The sequence below is a fragment of the Parasteatoda tepidariorum genome, chromosome 2 (genome assembly GCF_982258835.1).
Source record: "Parasteatoda tepidariorum strain Cologne lab strain chromosome 2, Ptep-v5.0, whole genome shotgun sequence".
In the NCBI taxonomy this organism is placed as follows: domain Eukaryota; kingdom Metazoa; phylum Arthropoda; class Arachnida; order Araneae; family Theridiidae; genus Parasteatoda; species Parasteatoda tepidariorum.
The window spans coordinates 54,053,246-54,079,133 of record NC_141756.1 but is presented as its reverse complement, the minus strand read 5'-3'; the positions used below and the strand labels follow the sequence as shown (position 1 = coordinate 54,079,133).

General features: G+C 28.0%; 1 protein-coding gene across 1 annotated transcript; it reads left to right on the top strand.

Annotated features, from left to right (window-relative positions):
• The first annotated feature begins 1,014 nt into the window (after positions 1 to 1,014).
• LOC107437912 (trypsin-1-like) lies at positions 1,015 to 25,718 on the top strand. Its single transcript, XM_016050051.3, has 6 exons — positions 1,015 to 1,295; positions 16,488 to 16,573; positions 19,531 to 19,640; positions 21,437 to 21,720; positions 22,959 to 23,116; positions 25,243 to 25,718. The coding sequence occupies exons 1-6, from the start codon at positions 1,220 to 1,222 to the stop codon at positions 25,399 to 25,401; spliced, it is 873 nt and encodes a 290-aa protein (XP_015905537.1). The 5' UTR covers positions 1,015 to 1,219; the 3' UTR covers positions 25,402 to 25,718.
• The last annotated feature ends 170 nt before the right edge of the window (positions 25,719 to 25,888 follow it).

Here is a 25,888-nt window from a genome sequence, read left to right as displayed (position 1 = left end):
AAGATCTAATTAATCTTGCAAATTTGATTAAATTCAAAAGTAAACTTGCGATAACAACTAACTGCACACTGTAAAATATTTCGGATCAAGAGTTTTTAGGGGGACCGCAATGGGTCTAAAATCCTTTTGTTTGACTAACCGGGAGAGTGTTCTTGAAGTTAAATAGTCGGACGAATATATGCGTGATCCAATGGTTAGGACCGTGCGCAGTGTGTTATTCGTCGAGCACGGGCTGGCGCGGGTTCGAAGTACCTGCTAATTTAGGTGCATCATCAGTAAAATCAATTTTTACTGTAACATATTATTCCGTATTTTTTACAGTAATATTTATTCAATTAGAGTGATTCAGTGATTTCATGGTAGTTATTACTGTAAAAATTACGGTATAGCAAATTTTTTGTTCTGCAAGAGATTTCAGTAAAAATTAGTTTTACAGTTTAAGTACCGACATCTTAAGTGCCAATACGATTTACCGTAATTTTTTACAGCGTACGAAAACGACAATAGACATTTTATTTTAGTTCAATACAAAATAAATAACTAATCCTCATGAAATGAAAAAACGTGTTAAACTTGATTTGTGCCATCTACAGTGAGTCCCATATTACTTGATCTGTTTCCTAATTTCTATAATCATTGATTTTATCAAAAACCACAATCCATTGGCAGAAGTACTTAGTATGGCGTAGGCTAACTAGAAAAAAAAGAAACTTCTTGCAACATCCAAAGTGTTATTCACAAAACAATAATAATTCATCAAATAAACATAACCTGCTAATTTCATCATGGATTTGAAGCTAATGACCCTTAATTACCATTCAAAATATACTCCTTTCACTTCTTGGCAAGAAGATACTTCAACCTCAAGGTCAATAAACACTCCCTGGTGGTGACCTCGGCGGTCGACCGTGGACCCCGCCCGAGTAAAGAACGGTGACCCTGGCGACCGCATCCATATAATACAGAATAATAACAAAACTTTCACTGTTTTTGTTTTTTTCACTTTTCAATGTTGATAATTGAAAGTGAAATTGTGTTTTTAGGTCATGCCACCCTCACTTAATGTATGTTTGGCCCACATGATCTAAAGATTGTTTAAATAGCATCACTTTCTCTTAAACTTCTCTATTGTAATTGCAATCATCTATTGTTTTGATTAAATCGATTATTTTCCTCATTTGTTTTGATTATTGTAGTGGAAGAAAAAGAAAAAAAAAGAATGCGCGCACGCGTTCTGTTCTTCGACATCTTTGTAGTGTTAGTGGGCTTTGCAGAACAACAAACAAGTGTATCAAGTAAGACTATTTTATTAATTATTTTAATTAATAATTTAATTGCATTAATAAAAGTTTAAATTACATGAAATGTAATTTTAACTATTCTAACAATACAATTTGATTTAATTAAGTACAATAAATAATTTGGAAAATTAAGGTTGGTTGATATTAGTTTAAAATCTTAAACAATAAATCTGGAACTTAAAATTATAATTTTGTTAGAATTTAGAGAGTTTGTAAGAAAGTATTAATTAACATTTTGAAAATAACTTTTTTTTTCCTTAAGAACATGTGATTGTCTACTGAAAAGATTCAACATAACGTTAATTTCTTGAGAGTTTTGCAGTACGACAAAAAAATTATCAAATAAGACTTTAAAATATACTAATAAGATAATCCGATTAATAACAAACGGGAGTTGTAGCTAACATTTTCAAAAACTAAAATTTTTTTTTAAAATCTTTGAGTATAATATCAGAGCTTCAAATTTTAACTTTGTTGGAAATTGGAAAGTTTTCTAAACGTGTTAAGCTACATTTTGAAAACACTCAGCCTTTTGTTTTAAGAACATATACAGGTATGCCGCAAATATTGAACATTTATTTTTTGTGTACTTTTCAGAATGACTAACATGAGCATTAAGTAAGACTTCAAACTGCAGTAACTATGCAACCAGATGCATGGCGAGACATGGATTGTAGTAAACAATAATTTGAAAAATTAAATCTTTAAGACTAAATCTAGGACTTTAAATTTTATTTTATAAACGTCGTTAAACAGCCGACCGAATTTTCAGTTTACGGCTACAAATGTTTAACTATGTAGCCTTGTAGTTTTTAACCCAATTCAGAAGAAGAGGGAACTGCTGGATCAAGTATTGGGAGAAATTTGCTTTCGTGGAGGACTTTTTGATGTAACTCACCCGCATTTGCGTTGCATGGAGAGGAAAATCAAGAAGACCTCCCACGGTTACACTGTCAGCAAGGGGACTCTAACCCATGATCCGTCCAGCACTAAGGATATTTTACGTCAGCACTGTGGTCGGTGCGAGCCGGGTGAGGAATTCGAATTAACCTGCCTTCGCCGGGATTTGAACCCGGTTCACTTCACTGGGAGGCGAGCTCCCTATCTTCTGAGCCACCAAGGCTCTAGGACTTTAAATCGTAACTTTGTTGGAGCCTTGAGAGTTTACTTAAAGAACATGTAAAACAACATCTTTAAATTTACAATGGAACATATTATTGTCTGCTGTAAGTATTGAATCTTACAATAGTTGCTTGTTGCATTTAGAGAGCTGAAAGTATGTCAAATATAACTTTAAACTATAGTAACTAGAAATAGGATTCATGGGAATTCTAATTTTAAAAAATTTCAAATTAAACTTATAGTTACTTAAAAATCGTAATAACTTCATCAGAAACTCCAAATTATAAATTAGCTAGTAATCAGAGACTTTACTTAACACTACTAAGTAACATTTTAAAAATATTCAGTTTCTTTTTTTCTTTTCCTTATTTTTTGTTAGTACATATAAGTTTTTTGTAGTTATAGAAAAAGATATTAATTTCTTGTGCGTTTTGCATAACAACAAACAAGCATATCAAGAAGCACAAGCAATTCAAACTATCCCAACTGGAAAATCTTGTTGAGAACGAGAGTTGAAATTAAATTATTAATTTCAAAAGTTAAAATTATTGAAAATTGTAGCTAATAACTCTTAAAAATACACATCATAATTTTGGTGAAAGCTAAAAAATTTGCGTAACGTACGAAATTAAGTCCCAAATGTATCTTTAAAACTCTATATTTCAGTTTAACAACATGTATTTTATAATCATCTCTTTCGTAAATATTAAACATCAAAACTATTTGCAAGCCCCTAAATAAGGTGATTTCCAACAAAAAAGGAGTATAGCTTCCAGATTATTCAATACTCTCTTCAAGTAATTTTCTGAAATTCACTAAAATGTGACTTGCTGCAAAACAATCAACTGAAGAGCAATTACATACATATTTCTTTTCACACCGAATTGGGGCATAGGGCTTCTATTATAGCTTTCTACTATTTGCGGCCAGATATTTTGCCTCTCTCTGTATGTCTTTCCTCTTTTTTTCAATTCGTTTACAATAGTCCTGCGCCAAGTACTTTTAGGTCTTCCTCTTTTTGTGGTGTACTGAGGGTTTCAACAAAAACTTGCTTTACTTTAAACTTTTAAGGTTTGCGTAGAACATTGACCAATCCATTTCTGCTTAAAAAAAAATTTTATTTTCAAATCAATTAATTTCTGTTTTGCTTTTCTAAAGATTTCTGCATTACAAATTTTATGGAACCAATTGATACGCAAGATTCTTCCTTAACAGTTTTTAATGAGTACTTGAAGTTTTTTCACGTTATTTTCTATTGCAGTGACATATCTCAGATCCATATAGTAGGGTAGGACATATTTAACATTGGTATTGAAAATTCTAATTTTTGAAGAGCAATTATGCTCCTCAATCATTTGCCACATAGGGCACATTTATGGCAAGATCTTCAAATGAAACAGCACTCAATGATTCCTGATAGTTTGGAAGTTTATATAAATAAAATTATGGGGCCCATACACTTTATTTCAATGCCTACTCAAATTTTTAAATAGATATTTAAGGGAAAGTGGGGTCAGACCGAGTAGCTGGAGTTCGAAGACCTGTTGGAGTTAAGATTTTCTACCTAGAAACTGTCATATTTAATCAAGCTATTCAGTGTTTAGTAGTGTACGATATATTACTCCTGAAAATTCATAGGTGCACTACTTTTTTATAGATGATTTTCTACTTTTTTATAAATGATAATTTTCTTCTTCCTCCGCTGCACCGCAGCTTTTGTGAATCCAGTATAGATGAACATCAAAGGAGGATGGGGAGGCAAAACTTGGTAGTACTCACTCTTACCCCGAGAACAGATCGAATCGAATCTAAACAACAACAAAAATTATACTAAACTCTTACGATTGGACTAAGTCCATGCCGTTGGTTTGGGTACGAATCTATAGTAACCGTATAATATTATGTAATCAAAATAACTTTTGTGACTATATTCTCCAATGAATAGTATGGTAGGCCTTTCTTCTTGACTAGTAAAGTGATTCAGAGAGAGCAGAAAAAATCTTTACACAATTGAGGTACCCGCTCTCACCAAATTACCCGGTCACTAATTTACAATCTAGCTGCCTTTAATGTCTCGCACTCTTTTTTTTTTGAAGATTTTCCTCTTAGATGCAGTTAATCCCAATTATATAAGCTTATATTTATTTATTTATATTATATACATATATATATATATATATATATATATATATATATATATATATATATATATATATATATATATATATATATATATATATATATATATATATATATATATATATATATATATATATATATATATATATATATATATATATATTCCTAAATTTGTTACCTGGGCTGAAAATGTCAACAATCAAGTCTTTCTTTTAAACAGGAAATAAAAATGAAACGCTACACAGGGGAGCATGTTGTTAAAGGCTGCTGGATTGAAAAATCGCAACCCAGTCTTACTCCACTCTCCCCCATGGTTGTTGCTGTAATGTTATCTGTTTTAAGTTAGAGTAATTTTAAAACGAGTAAATATGTTGTGAGGAGTTCCTATTCTTTAAAACATGTTTATCAATTTCATAATGTGCCAAATCACAAAAGTTCTATAAAAGTATATATATATATATATATATATATATATATATATATATATATATATATATATATATATATATATATATATATATATATATATATATATATATATATATATATATATATATATATATATATATATATATATATATATATATATATATATATATATATATATATATATATATATATATATATATATATATATATATATATATATATATATATATATATATATATATATATATATATATATATATATATATATATATATATATATATATATATATATATATATATATATATATATATATATATATATATATATATATATATATATATATATATATATATATATATATATATATATATATATATATATATATATATATACATATATATATCAAGATGTTTTGAACGAATATTTAAAGAAAGAATGTAAAGAAATATGACTAATTCCGCATTAAAATTTACCAAAACACGTCTTGAATGTCAACTTCTTGAATCAAATATGAAAGAAAATACATTTCTTCACTCGTAATTATTTAATATAGAAATTATTTTTATTTCATTGCAGTGCATTTTTTTGAAATTTTATTATTTATTTTAAATATTAATTATGATTATTGTAATCACAATGATAAGGTAAATAATTACTATATTTATTTAATTTTTTAAATTCGAATATAATGTGCTATGGTATATTTTATTAGATTTTTAAACTACTTTCGAAAGTTTGCCAAGGGATTTGAATAAATGGAAGGAGAATCATTTAAGATTCAAATTCGATCAGTGATGAAAACATTTCTGATAACATGAATTTCAAATAAAAATTTTTGAAATGTATATGGAGCATCAAATATCAAAGTCAGAAAAGTTCAAAGTATGAATTTGAGAAAATCATGTAACTGCGCTAATTTAATGCATTTTATCCTTTGCAATTAGCTGGTTTTGATGCTCATACACTTGACTATGAATTTTTAAGGAAATCATAGAAAATAAAAAAATGAGAAAAACGCTTCCTTTAAACGAACTTGTGAGCATTTAAGAAAAGGAGGGATTGATTTTATACCTTTTAAAATTTTAAGAGAAAATAGAAGATCAAAATTATTTCAGAGCATGAAATGTAAGCGGTTTTGATTTCAAATTTTCAAATCAAAAGTGCGAATTTTGAATTATCAAATTCTTGAATTATAAATTATTGATACCCTTAACACTAGATTGCCTAAGGAAGTCATTTTGACTGCTTTTAATTTCAATTAGAAAAACAATGATGTATATAATGACACAATTTCTTAGAATTTTGTGACTTTTTGTACAACATATAATTTTTTTTTATTGTTAATACTTACTAATAACTTGTTATATAACTGTAAATATTATAAAAAATTTTAAAAATTAATTTTAAGCAAATTTATTTACTCATTCACAATCCAGACATTTTGACTGCTTTTCGGCAATCTAGGTATATACTAATTTTCCGTCTTTCTAGTGTTAAGAACTTTAAAAAATTTTAAAAAAATCTTACTCCTTAAAAAAAAAATCTATTTTTGTAAATCGAAAAAAAAAATTTTTTTTTATTATAGGTTCAGGATTTTAAGAAAAAAAAAGAAAATTAAAGCTATATGAACATCATTTAAATCAAAATGGTTTAGCATGTGTGACTTATCAGCTCTAAATTAATCATGAGATTTTGATTTACTATGTCTTTTATATTTTTTTTATTAAATTTCAAGAAAATTGTGAAACACTATAAATTTTAAACGAACGTGTTTTTACAAAATTATAAATAAAGTTTAAGAGATTGAAAGAAAGTACTAACTTGTAATTCATCGAAGTCAAAGGAGAGTTTAACAGTTCTAATTTGTACTTCACATGTTTTCATGCCTCATATACTCATTCTATATGAAAGAAACGAAAGTTAACTTTCCTATTTCTTAGCCAAAAGATAAATAATTTAAAAATCAAGTTTTGCACGATTTTGCTTTAAATTTTTCCAGGCAGATAATTTTTTGAAATTTTTGAAAGCTGATATTTTTCATTACTAACATGGACCAACTTGAAAATAGCCCGAGAATATTTTTGGGTTTAAGGTTTTATTAAAAAGTAAATTAAAATTGGAATAAGAGTCGTTTGAATCAAAAGGTTTCAGATGATTATTGTTCTTAGTAGGTTTGATAAGCTGTTGTTAAAAGGCACATTAACCAATTGGTTATTATGAATATTAATGCAATCAGCTAATATATATTTTATTATATTGCACTAGTTTAAGTTATTAAATTTCAATCGCACTGTATAACAATAACCATACAGTTGCCGAATTTCCGCTTTTTATGTGATATTAAATTTGAATCAGAGATCCCAAACTTAGAAAGAAAAATTTAAAGATCACTACTTTTGCTTGTTCTCAATTTATCTTATTGCAAAAGAAAATTGCAAAAATAAAATTATTTCATAAAGGAAAAAATATTTTTGAAGGAACCAACTAACGAAAATCTATTTTGATTGGTTCTACTTAATAACAGTATTCATAACTATCCAATTTCTATTTTTTACATGATATTAAATTTTAATTTAGGATATTAAATTTTAAAAAAAACTGTAAAAAAAACTTTATTTCAGCTCATTATCAATTAATTTAAGCGACCATAACGCAATTTTCTTTAAAAGAGTTATGTTTAAAAAGTACAAAATAATTCAGCAAAATGAAAAAACGATATTTTTAACGGAAACAAAAACATTATTATGTATCAACATTTCTTTTATCAATCTAATGTTATTAGCTTATTTCAAATACCTCTAAAACTAATAAGTCTTCAATCAAAAAATAACTACAACATTAATTACAAATTTAAATTTAGAAATTAGTATTGCGTTCAACTAAACTTAATTAACGTGAAGAAAACCATTGATGCTGTTAATTAGAATATATTATAGAAAGCTTAACCATTGAAACGTAAGCTACCAAAAATTATTTTTACTATTTCTTTCCTACTGAAAGAAGATGCACCAAGTGCTTTGTCTGTTCCTCTTCGAAATAACTTAAAGAAGTTTTCTAACTTCGTTTGGGATTTAATTAAAGTTAATTCAGTCAGAAAATATGCGTGGTTACTAAAAGAAAATTCAATTTATAGCGAACATTGTATGAGAAAATATTGCTTTTAGAATCCTCGTACAAAATATTTTATAATAAATAAGATCAAGGAAGCAAATGTCTGACGAATTTCAATTCGGATCAAAAGTATGAGTTCTGTATTTTTAAAATTAGATGAACTCGTTAGAATTTCAAGTATGGTGGTAGTTTATTAATACTGAGTAACTAAAATTAAGTTCGAGTTTTAATAATATTTGTCTGTTTCGGTGTAGGAGTTTCTTTACTTTTTAAAGAATAAATACCTTCGTTTAATCTACGCGTTTCTGTGATTAAAAAAAAAAAAGTGAACGTGTATAAAATTGTGAAATTTAATTAACTTTCTTATTTTTTAATTTAATTTTGATGAAATTTTTCAAAATTTTAATTTAGTTTAACATATTTCCACACTATAAAAATCCTTAACGAGCAAAATATACGCAAATAAGTAATTTCAAAAGTTTAGCGACTTCGCAGTTAAATGTTCTTCTTTCTATATAGTAAGTGCACAAAGTACGCTTTCAAACATTGATCAGCAGCAGCATTGTCTCGCCAGTTCTTTATGGGACCTGAAATTTCTCCCAGTACACCCTATTTCCGGAAATTTATCTCCAATTTTTTTGTCTTGAACACTGCAATATATTCATCTAAACAGGTTTTCAATCGATTTCTAGGTCAACCTCTACTTCTTCAGTAGATAGATGTTACATTAAAGACCTACAGTGGATTGTGATAAATCTAGAAATAATAATTTCTGCATATCTTGTCCATTTTGTATCCAAAAACTTAGAACAACTTAGAAAACTTAGAAAAACAATGAAATTAATATAACTAGATAACCTATGTTGTACAAATAAAAATATAAATATCCTAATATGTTTATCTTAACGATAGAAATTAATCTTTATGATGATCAAACATTTTAAATTATTGATGCTAAGGAATACGTTATAAATGGTCAAAAAACGACCAGCAAGGTATGAAATAATTAAATAATTCGGAATGTTCCTAGACATTATATAAAATACCAAACGACAAACCAGCGAAATATAAATTTGATCATTTCCCACTTTTAATTTGCAAAATTAGTAGACTGAGGGGTCGGGGAACTGTCCTTACATCGGAAATGTTCTGGGTTCGAATCCCGGGCAAGGCATGAATGTTCTTTCATTCTCGGTACTATCTGTCCTCACTGGGGGAGCAACGTTGGCCCACCTAATATGGTGCCCCTGAAAGAGCGGCCATCATATCTACCCTACAGATTCCTGTACGGCGATAGGTCATTCATTCTCCAGGTAGGCTTTGGAAAAAAAAAAATTTTTTTGCAAGATTATGATTTATTAAAATTAGCTGAAAGTAGTTTTTTGGTACAATAAGGTACAAATTTGGTTCATATTTCACTATGTTATTTTTTTTTTTTTTTTTTTTTAGTAAGAAAGTCATAAATAATAAAGTTTTTTTTGTAAGAAAGTCATAAATAATAAAGTTTTTTTGTAGGAAAGTCATAAATAATAAAGTTTTTTTAGTAAGAAAGTCATAAATAATAAAGTTTTTTTAGTAAGAAAGTCATAAATAATAAAGTTCTTTTAGTAAGAAAGTCATAAATTGTGAATAATCGCCATATACATTGTTAATAATAACCGGATTAACAGGGATTATAGCCCGGCTGGCATACGTAGACCATTACCCGGTATACACTTAACCGGTATTCCCTATACAGATGTTTTTAAAGTAGAACATTACGAACCCTGTACGAAGAGTTTTTTCCCCCTTTTTTTTAAGTTAAAGGGTCATTGCTCAGTTGGTTTTACACTAGTACTCTTCTCATCGGTTGTTAATAATAACCAAATATTCTGACTGAAGTAAAACTTTTGACTCATACAGAATTGGTTTAATAAATCAAGAAATTATTATAATTCCTTGGCGGCTTGCTCAGTATTTAAAAAAAAAAAGGGGGGGAGAAAGCGAAAGAAATAATACCCTGTATACTCTGTAGTTTAATACTCTGTAGTTTAATACTCTGTAGTTATAATACTCTGTAGTTTACATCCACTAAACCATTCCATTTTACTTTGCCTACAGAGAATTTATTATTCTATTCAATGCCAAGGTAAATTATAATAATTCTCATACACACATACAACACACGTTAATTGAACACAGCGATTGGTTTATTTACTATTTTTCGAATTTTGATACTTATTTTTATATTCCCTTAGTTTTTACATCTTCTTTTTTACTAAAATCATTTCTACAAAATAAATTTATTATACCTTTTCACTTGCATTCTTAGAGCAACACTTTCCCACTTAGCTTCAAACAAACTTGTCTAGAACTGTCGAGGTTAAAGTCGTAAGGTAAAGAGAATATCGGTAAATACATAATTCGAGTATCTAAAGCAGTGGTTACCAACTGGCGGGCCCCGGGCCGCATCCGGCCAGCGAAGCCTTTTTTGTGCCCCCGCGAACTAAAATATATTAGTTGTCCTTTTCTTTGGGCACAATTTTCATAAAAAATCCATTTGGGTTTAAAATACTTTTCTTTCGTTAAAAAAGAAAAGAAAAAAAAACTTAATTTCTTCGTTTCTGTGAAATTTAACATACCAACGGTGCAAAAAAATTCATTTCTCAGGTTTTGCATCCAAGAAAATATTTATTATTATTTGCAATTCAATACATTTTTTTTGTACAACTTGTTAAAAATCTGACAGTAATATTTAATGTTCCTTTAACCCTCCGCGTACGGCTCCCGCGATTTGAGCGGGGTATCTGTTCCGTCCCCACTACGGGTCACGTGAAAATCGCGGGCGAAGAAATTTTTCCCCTGATTTCAATACGGATCCCGACCCCGTATACGACCATCATCCCAAACCATCATGCTTATTTTCGCTACTAGGTGGCACTAGAGGGTTCGGGAATTTCGCAAATTGGGTATAATATGAAAAAAACACAACTACTTCGATTTAGTAGGAACAACATATGACGCAATGCTAAACGAATGGAATTTAGTTGTTGTTTATTTAGCTATTGTTATTAGTAGTTGTTGTTATTTGTTTTAGTTGTTGTTGTTTATTTAGTTGTATTTAGTTTCAATAACTTTTCTTTATCATGCAATAAAATCTGGCGAGCAGCTATTTAAACGATCGAACACTTCGTTTGTTTATTTGTGGCTTGAAGTTAGGCTCGCAGAAAATGCCGCTCATGGGTTAAATTTAGTAGGAACAACACAACCTGTGACGTAGGCTATATTATACCCAATTATATAGAAAAATTCGTTGAAGGAAGATAGTAACGCCTACTTTTTAAAATAGTAACCAGTAGATTGATGCTTTAACGTTGCATTTCATATCATACTTATAATTTTTGATATTTAGTGATGAAAAAATTACTTAAAATGAAAAATACTAAACTAAGAGTAACTTAAAAATCGCCCCCCGTATTTTAGGACCGAAAAGTATAAAAACTGAGCCGAGCGCGGAGGGTTAAACATTAAAGAGTCCTATATAAAATTTTGATGAAGTTGCGGCCCGCCATTTGAATGGTGTTTTTAATTGCGGCCCCCGGCCTTATGTAAGTTGGAAACCCCTGATCTAAAGTTATTATCAATAAAAACCTTGTGACCCATTATCTGCTAAGAATCGACATCATTTAAACTTTTAGATTCCAGTAGAATCATCTAAAATTTAGTCATGAAAAAAGTCTCATTCTAATAAATATAAATTATGTTCTATTAGGGTGACCGGAAAGTAATATCGTTTCGGCGCATTAAATATTCGTTAGTCTTAAAAACCATTTCCTTTTTTTCGTCCCAATTCCATTTATTTTCGATCTGGCATTGAAAGGTAATAGCTAACGAGGGTGAATACTTTATTGATTAAAAATAAAAATCTTGATAACAAATATCAAATGCACCGAAACGACATTACTTTTCGGTCCCCCCCAATACATGAGTGAAACTCATTTACTGTTGCTTTTCAGCTATTTCCATGAGGATAAAAAAAAAATTAAAATTACATTCGATTTTTTTATCAAGTTTATCAGGGTTAAATTTGATGCATCGATATTTTGAGTATTTCCGAAAAATTACTGTTCATTTGCTTTGAAGAAGACGATTTTTGTGTATGGACTAAAAGCTTTTTTCTTTCTTTTTTTTTTTTTTTTTTTTTCGAAATTTCGATTTTTTTTTTTTTTTTTTTTTTTTTTTTTCAATTTTAAGATCTTTTTTCGTGATTTTTTTTTTTAAACTTTCTTCTTTATTCAAATTATGATTGTTCATCCATTGTTGTAAAAATAATTATTTATTTCTCTCAAGATAATTTTTTATGCTCATGCTTGACATATCGTCAAACGTAACAAAAAAAAATGAATTAATGAAATAAAAAAATAAGAGTCAAATTTGAATCTAAACACTTATATTCACTCTCAGTCTTTTAGAACAGTAAAAAAGAAAAATAGAATTTAAAAAATTTTATGTCATATTTGATGACCTATTCACCCAGGTAGATAACCCCAATGGAAGAAACAATCTAAAAGAAATGTTAGAAAAATAACCCAAATTTGAACTTAGGCTCTTAGGCACTCCTACATCAATTTTTTCAAAAGTTACTATTAAAGCTGAAATGTCAAAAAACAAAACCGAAACTCATTTTTTTTATATATAATTTAATATTTCTTCCACAGAATTTCTACTGCAATTGTATAATGTATGCGCATGATAAAAAAAAAAAGCTAAGAGTAGCTTTAAGTTATCAAAGAAAGCACTTAACTTAATCATTTCAGGTAACATATTTTATATAATTACATATCCTAAAGAAAGTTATAAAATTAAATTTAGCTAAATTATTAGAAAGCCATAATTTCCGAGCAGCTTAGTAAGATGAAAATTAACTAAAATAAAATTACTTAACCTGTACTATTCTTAGAGGAATAACTATAAAGGATATTTTCATCTTGAAACTTTTAAAAGATCATTTAATAAATTCATTTTACAAAAATTGAAGTAGGACATTTTAGATAAAATTTAGTTTAAATTGATAACTGAAACCTTGTGTACTTTAAAAAAAATCACATCAACTGAACACACAAAAATCACACAAACTGAATTTAAAAAGTAAAAGTAAGGTAAAAGTATTCCTGCATTCCCGCAAAAAGCATTCCCGTAAAAGCGTGATGTCGGTCAAGGGTTCGATCCTAGTGTCAAGGAGGGTCGGGACATCAATTTTGAGATTAAAGACTTGATAATAGCAATGCTAACTTCATTTAGTACCGGCCGCCTTTACCTCTCAGGCATCTGGTACTCGTTGATCGGAAGCTTGTTGGGCTGCACTGCAAATAATTTTAAGCTGGGTGGGTCATCACAGAGATAGAACACCAGTCTTCAACATTGACTGTTTAGTGTCTTAACCACTGTGCCTTCGAATACTATGCATACAGTGTACAATAATAAGAAAAAATTTTAAAAATTATGAAGTTAAGTGAACTTTTTTTTAACTTTTTAATAAGTAATTATAAATAATTATTTTTTTTCTTTTGAATTATCTTTAGATTAGTAAATTATATCCTCGTGTGCAAAGTTTTTTTTTCCTTTTTTTTTTTTACATTTGCTTTTTTTTACGTTGATTGAGTGAAAATCCGATCAAAAATTAATCAAGAGATGTTTTTTTTTTTTTTTTTTGGTTCTGTAACTATGTAAATTTGGAAAACTTATGTAGTCCATTAGTTTAATATCCTCTCACATTCCTCCCTGCAAATATAACAAATTAAAAATTATGTTTTATTTTTATGTGTAATAATTTTTTTTAATAATTATAAAAACTTGCTTGTTATGTGTCCTAACGAATCTAGTCAGAAGCATTTACTGACTGCGAGAGTTGGATTTTTAAATTTACTGCTGTAATTGACTTAATTTTTTCCCCTTTCAGCGAACTTCGAAGATAAAAAAAAGGAAGTAAAAAAAAGGATCTATTTAAACGAAAATTTAAAAATTAAAAATTTATTGTACGCTAAAGCCAACTGTTTCTTTTGAACGCAATTTATTTTAATTACTTTAAGGAATTTAAATAAAGTATGATTTTTAAAAAAAATTTCATGTTTTAAAATTAAAATTATACTAAGAATTTTAATGTTGAGAAAGATTGTTTGTGAATTGATTGATTTAATTAAAGAATTGAATTAGTTAAAATTTCTGATGAACACAAGTAAAATTATTTTTGGAAAAAAAATTACGAATAATTTTTAAATATTTAAATAAATTTTCTCCTGACCGTTATTTATAATATAAAAGTTAATTCTAACTTTGTTACCTTTCAAGATTTAAAAATATAAAAAAATTGAAAAAATATTTAAAAAAATAGCAAAAAAATCTTCCACAAAAGGAAAATTTTAAGTTTCATTCTTATACAGTGGTGGTGCCATCTATTAGTGCAAACAGAAAATGTTTTGCAGTAAGTAAATATTTTAAGTAGTATTAACTTTTTTACTTTTATATATATAATATTTCAGTGCACTCTTGAAAACAATTCTTTGTCGGTTTTATTTACACATATTGTTTTATTTAACTAGAGATAACTCAGAAATTCAAATACAATTTAACAAGAGATAAGGAATTTAAATAAAAATGTTGATAAGCCACTTTATTAATTCAAAATTTAATTTTGAAAATTCATTTATTCGATTCTCATTATTTTCTACTATTTTTTTAGGGAGGAGGGAAAGAGAAAGTTATGTTTATTCGAACTATGCTCTTAAATATTTACGTTCCTATTATAATTATTTAATTTTAAACATTTAAATTAAATTTGTTGCTCAAGATCTAAAAAAGATTTTTTCAAGCGAATCTATTTCTTTTAACTCCGAATATCTGTACAGAATTTATCAAAACTTATTTTCTCCAAAATTTATTAACTATTTCAGTTAAATACATTAACTATTCAGTTGGCATATTTTTACTAATTCCAAACAAAAGTAAAATTAAGAAAAAAATTAGTAATTTATTTCTTCAGTGTATTGCGCATAGTTTCTGTTCATCATTTTGCGAAAAAGGGCTCGTAAAAGAAATGTTAATAATTTTAATAAATAATTTTAATAAATAATTTTAATAAATAATTTTAATAAATAATTTTAATAAATAATTTTAATAAATAATTTTAATAAATAATTTTAATAAATAATTTTAATATATAATTTTGATATATAGTTTTAATATATAATTTTAGTATGTAATTTTAATGTATAATTTTAATAAATAATAATTTTGATATATATTTAAAATCAGACATTTTCTGACGTATTTAGTTGGAATTCATTAGTAATTAAAACCCGTGAACCCCCATATGATCATAAAGGGTAAAAATTGTAACTTAAAGTTTACATTTATAATATAATATAATATAATATAATATAATATAATATAATATAATATAATATAATATAATATAATATAATATAATAAAAAAGTTATAATTTAATTAATGTTCAATTATCTTAATAACTGAACCAAAACTGTTACTGGCCTTTTTTTTTAAGTAAATAAAAATTTAACTAATTTTTCGTTTCTTACATTTTAAAAAATAAAGAAATTGTGTTTAAAAAAATCAAGTCATAAAAATAATTATTTTATTGATTGTTATTATTTATTCAATTTTTCTTTTACTCTAATTCCTTTTTTCTTGCCTGATTGCATTATGAAAAAAATAGATTTAACCTTGTAAGAGGGTATATCTATCTCAGTTTCTGCTTACGAAACCACGAGATTAGTTTACCTACCAATATAGAGAAATTTCTCTAATTGTCAACCACGGAAAAAAAATGTAAATGCATACGGAAATTTTTCTATAGTAAAGAATTTATGATTTCCAAAACGGTATTCTTTGGTTTTGCTACGAATACTTTAAATTAATTTACCTAAATTTTTATTTTTAAATTTGCTTAAACATTATAATTTATGCTTCCTGAAATACTTCGATTCAAATATTTACCCGTTAAATTTTTTATTTCATATTAAAAGTAGTCATAATTATTTTATTTGGCTTTGTGGTCAAATGGATGCCCTCTGCCAGCAGCTGCCCCTTTCGCTTACACTTTACTCGCCACTGTGTGATGACGACATGTCGGTAGTTTTTGCCCGGTCAAGAAAAATATTTAAAATCCAACAATAAAAACAATTTGCATTGTAACTATCAAAAACTTTGCCAGAAAACCTATAAAATGATTTGTAACAACTAAGTCTTGTTGTGCAGAATTCTATTCCAATTATTATTTGTAAACAAGCTCTACACAAAATAAAAACATTCTATTTATTACTATTTTCACTCATTATTATTATTATTATTATTATTATTATTATTATTATTATTATTATTATTCCAGATAATGTGCAGTGTGGGAAACCTTTAGGCAGGAAACCAAAAATTGTAGGAGGAGAGAACGCCGAAAAGGGAGAGTTTCCATTTCTAGTGAGTGGTGAGCTAAAATTCAATTCATTCCTCTCTAATAAAGCCTTCAAAGATCATTTTCAAACAAAAGTAAATTATTGAAAATACAAATTTGAATTTCGTGATAAAAGGTGCACAAAAAATGTATTTATGCCAAGGGCCCAATCTAATCATAGTCATGCCCTGCTAAGTAAATTTCGAATGAAAAGTATGGTGAGGCAGCGCATTAGCAACAGCGAATGATGAATAAAGCGAGAGTAGAGTTCGAATAACCCCACAAAAGCACACGTACTATAATTTCGTTCTGTTAACAAAAAATCCCCTCAGTTCTGAAACACAAAATGACAGGAAAAATGGGGATAAACAAGTTGAAACAAGGAAAAAAGGGGTTTAAAAAAGTAGGGAAAGATGAATAAGCTTGAACTAGATAAGCAAACAAATGAAAAGAGATAAGAAACAATTGTGTGTGTGTGCATGGAGTAGAATTAAAGCCCCAGGTATGTAAGGTCGATATTAAATTAAAATATATTTTCAAACATTGGGAAAGAATGGGATCCTACGTCATCATTAATTAAATTACAATATTTGTTTTTTAGATGTGAAATACTTCCCAGGTATCAAGGTCTGCTGCTAAAGAGCTGTGTTGAATAATTTTAGAAAAAAAACTGAAACTTAGGATTACAATTCCAGTTATGTTGTTTAATATCCTGATTTCGAACATATCTCTCATGTTCCTTAAGTCGAAGTTTAAGTGTACGTTTAGTACACTAGTTTAGAATAAATTAGTTCTGCACTACGATTGGGTTTTATTTAGTTACTTTATTTTACTTTACTTTACTTTACTTTACTTTACTTTACTTTACTTTACTTTACTTTACTTTACTTTACTTTACTTTACTTTACTTTACTTTACTTTACTTTACTTTACTTTACTTTACTTTACTTTACTTTACTTTACTTTACTTTACTTTACTTTACTTTACTTTACTTTACTTTACTTTACTTTACTTTAACTTTACTTTAACTTTACTTTAACTTTACTTTAAACTTTACTTTAAACTTTAACTTTACTTCAAACTTTAGCTTTACTTTAACTTTTACAGACTGTCCCCTGATTGGGCATAGCTTCAAAAGGTAATCCAAATAATAAATACAAAAATATCCTCTGAATTACAGGGAAGAATATAATGAGTTATAATTACTTCTTTCAACTCTGTTTATTTATAGAAACATAATTTGACAAACAAGATTATTTAATATTATAATATTATGAAATATTATATTATTTCAATGAAATATGGCGTTTGGAACTCAGTTATAAATTGAAAAGATGCAAAGTATTTTACAACCACTCACAAATGAAATGAATAAGATTTCGCAAAATTTTTATGATGTTAAGAGAGGGATGCTTCGATTCAGGAAGAAAAAAAAACATATCAGGTTTTATATCAGAGGTCGAAGTCTAATTTAACTAAACAAAGCAGAAAAATATATTGTTATATATTATATGGTTACATAAAAATGAGTTTATATTATATTCAAACCAAATAAACTAAACAACGAAAGTAACGGTTCCATATTGCATTTAGTGATCATAATACTTCATTTCACGCGTATTTTAAACAAACTTTCGAATTCATAGTGTAGAAAATTATTTAATTTTTAAGTTTTCTTTTTTGTAAATGTTTGAATACATCAAAATGTATCTTTAATTTGGGTGAAGGGAAAAAATAAACTAAAGAGTGTAGAAAGTTTCCATAGTCTATGTATCTTCTTACAGGTTGTATAATAAAAGAAAATCACATATATATACACAATCACATATACATACACTAACCTACAATAATAGAAGAGACACTTTTTGAAATTTTTTTGAATTTCTCAAGATATACTTAGAAAATTATTTTGTTACTTCAGATGTAATTAGTTCGTGCGATTTTTTATACTTAGCAATACTCCTATGGTGTCAGAAGTTTCAGGGACCGACAATAAATTACGAAACAAGACAAGTGTTTTTGATCACCCTATGACAGAAAATCAAGCAATAAGTTAGTAACTTATACCGATTACTTTGGTTGTTATTTTCAATAGCTGCATAAAATTTCATAAATCTAGCTTAAATATTTAAGGAAATGTGGACATTTTTATTTAAATAAAAAAAATTGTCCTACTTTTTTTTTACCATAACTTTAAAAATAATCAATAAAATTTTTTAAAAACATTTTAGCACTTAAAAAATAATTCAACATTTCTTTTTTCTAAAACTTGAAATAAATTATTTAAAAACTGAGCACGATATGAATATTTAAAGTAGTTCTTTTATACTGCGCATGAGCGAAAAAAGTCATTTTTGTAATTTGTAGTGAATCGTAGTTAGCAACTAAGGAAAAAAAAAATCTGGTTTGAGTATCTTAAAAGTTTAAAGAGTTTCAAGCAATTTTCTATGTAATTTTTGTATTTAAAAAAAAAAGGCTTAGGATTTAAAAAAAGGATAAGGTGATAATGGGTTTTCCAAAAATTTTATTTTACACTATTATACAAGATCAATTCGGCATTGTGGGGTTTCATCCCCCATAAAAAAAGAATTTCTTTCACCTATTTTCATTCCTTGCACAATCACAGTCTGGTGTCCGGATGATTATTGCTAGGTAATATTAGGCTATTATTTCATTTATTATAATTATTTCTTGAGATTCATAAAGTATTTCGTGAGAAATTTTTTAAAAAATTCAAAAACTGAAACTGTATATACATATATATATATATAATATTCTCTTTAAAAATGTATTTTTTTCCTTGTTTTCTTTGTATTTTTAACTTACTTTATGGGTTTTATGTACTTGCTGCTTATGCACAGTAAATCTAACGTATTATAACGTATTATTATTTCTTCTTTATTTTCCTTAACTCTTTTTTGTATTTTATTGTGTTATGTATAGTATGTGTTGTGTATATGTAGAGTAATGATGTTCGTATAGGTGTCATTGAGGGGCCCTGAAGAACCTCGAGCTTCAAATGTTCTTCACAAGTGTGGAGCAGTTCTTCTTAGCGAAAGGTGGCTTCTAACTGCCGCTCACTGTGTTTTTGAGTGAGTTTTTATTTATTATATTTTAAGCTTGTTATATTGGTAAGTTGTTTGTTATATTGGTAAATAAATGTTCTCTCTAGAAGAACAGATTTCTCACATCAACACATCTAGCGTTTGAATAGCGGAGTCAAACAGGAAATATCTAGAGGTGGATCGTAACAGGTACTTTTAAGTAGCATGTTACGATATAAATCAATAACTCTAGAATATCTGTTCCAGAGAGACAAATCTTGATTTTGGTTAATTTCATCAATTGCTTGTTCTTTTTCTGAACCAGAATTCTTGTATTATCAGATATATGAATTTCGGAGCAGCTGTAACATAGTCGATCTTCGTCTATAATGGAATGGATTGCCTTTACTAGCACTTTATATTTTCTGAAATGCAACCAAGTTATAGATCCTCTCAAAACACTTTCATTGTCTAATATTTAACCTAGTAACATATACTCTAAGGGTTTTTTTTTAATTGATTGAACTGTATTAGAATATCACAACTAATAACGGCTGAAAAAGCGAAACGTCTTAAAAAACAAAAAATTACATTCATTAAAATTCTTTTTAACTTTCTTATTTCGTTAGTTTTTACTCAGAGCTGCTTAAGCATTAGTTAAAGACAGCTCCAAAAGAATTAAAAGTAGATGGAAAAAAATCTTATTTGAATCTTATAATTTTATGAATCTTATGATCTTATTTATGAATTTATTTTTGAATGATATGATCTTATAATAATCTTTCAGCTCATATTTTAAAGCAGATCCTTAAAAATTTTATGAATCTTTACTATTAGTGTGTATTTTTACTTAATTGATAATCGAATGTATACTTCAATGATTTAGGTACTGCAAGATGCTACGAACATAAATTAAAACTGGTGCAAGATAATAAACTCTATTTGTAAAATTAATAGTGAGGTATTCTTTCGAAATCATAACTTTAAATGTTAATACCTTTGCTTAAATTAATCTGAATATCTTAAAAAAAATTATTTGAAAATGCGTATATTACGACCATTGATATTTTATATAATGGTAGGTCAGTTTAGTATTTAATTGGATCCTCATCTGTTTCCTAGATTAAGGCTTGGATTCAACACAGTATGGCTTCAATGATATTTCTTTTATTCATAATTTATTTATGTTGATATAAAAATGAGTGTAAGGAAAAATTCTCTATAGCTATATGTACTAAGCCAAAACAAAGCCATGCTTTAAAAACCATATTTACTATATTACCAACGCAACTGTTAATTTTATCTAAAACTTATATGCGCTTATATGAGACAGATATTATATAAAACAGCAAGATATCAATATATGCAAATATTGTTCTAAATTCTAGAACGCATATTCTGCCTCTATTGTAAAATTACATCGCTGTACTTTCTAAACATGCACACAAACCTTTTAAAAATAATTCATGATTTCTTAGACTATTATTGTTTTTAACAAATGTAAAACACGGATTTACAACTTTTAATTTGATGGAAAAAGACAAATTATTATAATAATTTTGCCAGTAGTGCTCTATTGTAAGTTAAATTTTTTCGATTAATACTTTTTTTTTTTATTGTTGTCAAAGCATATCTTGTTAAGCAGATTTTTATGTGAATGCATTTAATTTTTTGCCAACAAGAATCTTTAATTTATGAATGTCTTTTTTTTTTTTTTTTTTTTCTTAAATATAAACGGTAATTTTTTCAACTTCTTCTACAAAAAATAGGTATTTTTTCTCACTAATTTCGATTAGATTATAATCAATTACTTTTTTTAAAATGTTTACATTAAAATCTACCAGATACCGGAGGAAAAAATATCTTCCACGTTTAAGAGTTCGTTTAGGAGAATATGATGTCTCATCTAGTACTACCACAGATCGTCAAGATTTAGGAGTAGAGGAACTTATTGCCCATCCTCAATATCAAGAACCATATCGCCAGAGCAATGACATAGCACTCCTACGACTCAACAAGCCAGCCATCTTGAGTGAAAACGTTTGGCCAGCATGTTTACCAGACGCCGGAATGCAAATACTGGGGCTAAATGCTACAGTTGCAGGATGGGGCCAAGCCTCGTTCTCAGGTAAGAATCAAATGATTAAGATAACAAATTATTTTTTTTTATTTTTTTTTTTATTGGCGAGATCGGATTGATTCTTTTGTTGCATGCCACACGGTCATGTGCTAAGGTTCTGCTAAAGCTTTGTAAAGAATTTAGACTAATGTACCAATTATGTACCTTGAGTGCGTCAAAAAGTCGTGTTTTTAAAATTGGATTTCTCAGGATCTATAGGACCGATTACGCTCAGATTTTGTATTTTGCCATGAAAATTGCCTTTTTTGAAATAATTTTAAGAAATTGCACACCTTGCAATTCAAAATTTTTTCGACTATTAATAAATCAAACAATAAAAAAATAATAAATGTTTACTAAAAGATATTTTTGCATAAACGAATTTTATAATTTTGCACAAAAATTTTTCATTTCTCTTAAAAAGTTCTCAAAATATGGTAAAATACGATAAAATTTACATTAAGTGGTCCAAACTTATTCGAACGGTATGCTTATTCGAAGAAAGTACGTTTTAGTGTCTGGTTTAGTAACTTGAAATATCATCTGCACTAATTAATTAGCATATTTGAGATCATTCCCTTGAACCATTAAGATTGAGTGCTAGAACGTGAGGTTTCGATCATTAGATCAAAAGATATTCAGGGTGGTCCGTTTATTTATCTATTCATATATTTATTTTATTTTATTTTTAGTTTATTTATTTATTTATTTATTTTGCTCACTGCATGTAATATTTACTCATGGAACTAATGTAAAATAATGTTTAAACAAATATGCAAAAAGACAGGAAAATAAAGTTCTACGAAAGATATATTAAATCACAGAAAGTTTTTTTTTTTTTTTTTTTTTTAAAAATAATAATAAAAATGGCAAAACGATAGATACGTTTATTTCTGTATGAATGAGTAGGCGCGAGGGATAAAAATTGATTCAGTGAAATTTTTTATTATTTATTAAATTAACTACTGCCGTACTATTTTTGTAAAAGTATAGTGACAGGAAAATTTGATAATAACAATCACCTTGTTTATCCATTAAAACAATTTATTTTAGTTTTTAAAATGTTTTATACTAAGTGCCATATAATTTTAATAAAACCGTTCAAAGTCAATGAAAAGACAAATCAGAAAAAATGCATCAATATTATTAAGTTAATTTGAATCCTCAGTATCCTCAACATATGATTACGATAAAAATATTTTTCTTTCTAATATATAAAAATATTTTCAAAAACATTACATTCCTAGGACCTGCCGGTGAGAAGACCATTTTGCAGAAAATAGTAGTGCCAGTCATGTCCAATGGAGCTTGTTTGCAAATGTATTTTGAGGCAGGACATACCTATCCTTTAGAAGACAACCAGATGTGTGCAGGCTATAGGGAGGGTGGCAAAGACTCCTGCCAGGTAATTGGTTTCCATTACACAAATTTATCGAAGAGTCCTAATAAACTTTGGCGAAACAACTTGGGAAAATAATTTGCCTTTTAAAATTGATCACATAAATCACGCATCTAAAGAATTGCCTCAGCTTTAGTGACGCAACCCAAGTCAAAAATTTTGATGGTTTTTCATTGATGAACCAACATAATCTTGATGCTAACCATTAATAATTCCATCACGAACCATTATATATTTGCTGATAACCAACATAAGTAACCATCACCCCCAATTTATGAATTCGGACTGATTTATGATGATCGTATATTTAAAAATAAACCAAATATTTTTTATTATATACTCCTGAGAACCAAAAAGAATTCCAACTACACCATCATAGAAATGTATATTTGGAACCATCATGGACCATCACGTTGGTCCATGAGAATCAAACTTCTCTTGATGGTTAACCATCATTGCAGTAAAGTGGCATTTTCCATCATGGAATGATGAAAGTTTGTTGGCTTATCAAACACCATGAACGCATAATGGAAAATGTTGAAAAATGGCGACCATCAAATGATGTTGGACCATCATGAATCGCACTGAAATCAACATAAACCATCAAAATATTTTGAGGGAACCATCAAGAATTTTGACTTGGGAATTCATGGTCTCACCGATACAGCAATAAGAATCCTTTACGTATGAAGTAATCATTTAAGACGGGTTCTCAATGAGTGTACCCCATCACTCTGCGTTGCCACGGTCTTATATTTAGCAGCAATCTATTCAATTCAAAAAGAAAAAGTTTCAAGGTAGAGCTGACAGAATTCTGAATGCATATAACGTATTAGTACATATAACGTATTATCATCTCAAAAATAATAGAGCCATGAGAAGCTATGACAGGTATGAAGCAACCATTTGCCGGGTTACTTCACACCTGTGCGAAGCTGGATTTTCCGTATTTGGTGTTTTGAAAAGAAAGTATTTAAACAAAATATCCACACAAAAAATAATAAAAATAAATAAATAAATAAAAATGCAAGTTACTACATCAACTTTTATTCCACAGTTTGAAATGTTATATGATAAGCTGCAAGCTTACCCATTGCACTAAATTAACTCAGATGCAACCGATTGTGTATGGTAATTTTTCTTTATTTATGCTTTTTGTCTATATTTTCTTCTTCATCATTAATACTTATGACATCATGATTAATACCTATTTATTATTAACAACTTATGTGCTTGAATGAATTTTAAGTATGAGTTGTATTAACTATATGTTCCGACAACTTACTTCCATTGCTTTAATTACTTCCATATTTTTACAAATGTGAGACTCACATAAAAAATATCATACCGTAGAGAAATTTCAGATGACTGATGTACCGTGAAACAATTTTAAACCAAGTAAGATCATGCCAGAAGATCATCACTAAGATTACGTTAAGATAACAAAAAAATATTATTAGACTACACTTATTTAAAAAAGTATTCCGTCTACAACCAGAGGAGTCATGGAAGCTAATAGAAGACTCTACCGCGAGAGAAACTCGTTATATTAAATTCTGTTCTACCTCTATAACCAATTTAAATCATAAAAAAGTGAGTTAAGGCAAACCTAAAGTGGTCCATAAAGTTTTTAATACTGAAAAGAAATTTTTAAAATATCGAAATGAAAACAAATTATCAAAAGTTACCCAATTGCGTAATCCTAAGTTATCCTCTCATAATTTGTTTTCATTTGGTTATTTTGAAAATTTCTTTACACTATTAAAAACTTAATAGGCTACTCTAGGTTTGTCTGAACTCACTTTTTGGATACTACTGGAAGCAAAAGAGAATTTGCGATAAAATGTTTCTCCCGTGGTATAGTGTCCTCTTAAGACTCCACAATTTCGTGACTAGGTTTGCCTTTACTTTCTAGACAAGCTGATACCCATCGATCTGTAGCTGGGTGGTCCACTGGGGAAAATACTTATTCACCTTGATAATTTTGACTACATTTACATTTCATTCTAGGAATATCACTCGATTTACTTCTGTAAAATGAAAGTATTAATAAATGATTAATAGATTTACTTATCTAAACAGTTAATTAATAAAAGACAGTAAACTTTAAATCTATGGGTTTTTAATTTCAGGGAGATTCTGGAGGACCTTTATTTGTCAAACACAATAATTTGATCACAGTCATTGGACTCGTATCTGCTGGAATCTATTGTGGAAGTCCACTCCTACCTGGAATCTACACAAGAGTCATTTCACATCTTGATTGGATAAGGCAGAATATTAAAGACTGATTCACACCTACACAATTTCCCATCCTGCTTGGATGAGACAAAATATCAAAGATTGAAATACTTACACACATTTCTTTTTTAATTTATTTATTTAAATGTTGGAAGAAACTTGGTTATTGATTGAAAAGCTTAGTGAAAGAAGATTATAAGAAACTTTAAAAAAAAATAGAAATATCTGGCATAGAAATTATAGTAACAACCTCACGGTGCTTCCGAAAAATAAAATTCTTTGAAAACTACTTTATTTAATGACTTAGCGTGGGGGGAAAAAAAAGAGTTCTATGCATTCAGCTAACCATAAGATGTTTTAAAACCCACAATTCCGCACTTTTCCTGAATATCGCCTAATACTTTCTTTCACTTAGATCTTCACTTGTAAAGACATCAAGATAGTATTAAAAACGATGCTATCTACCGTAAAAATATCGTTCATCATAAAGTATCAAGATCGGATATGGGTTTATTATACCTACCTTTCTGCTATCAT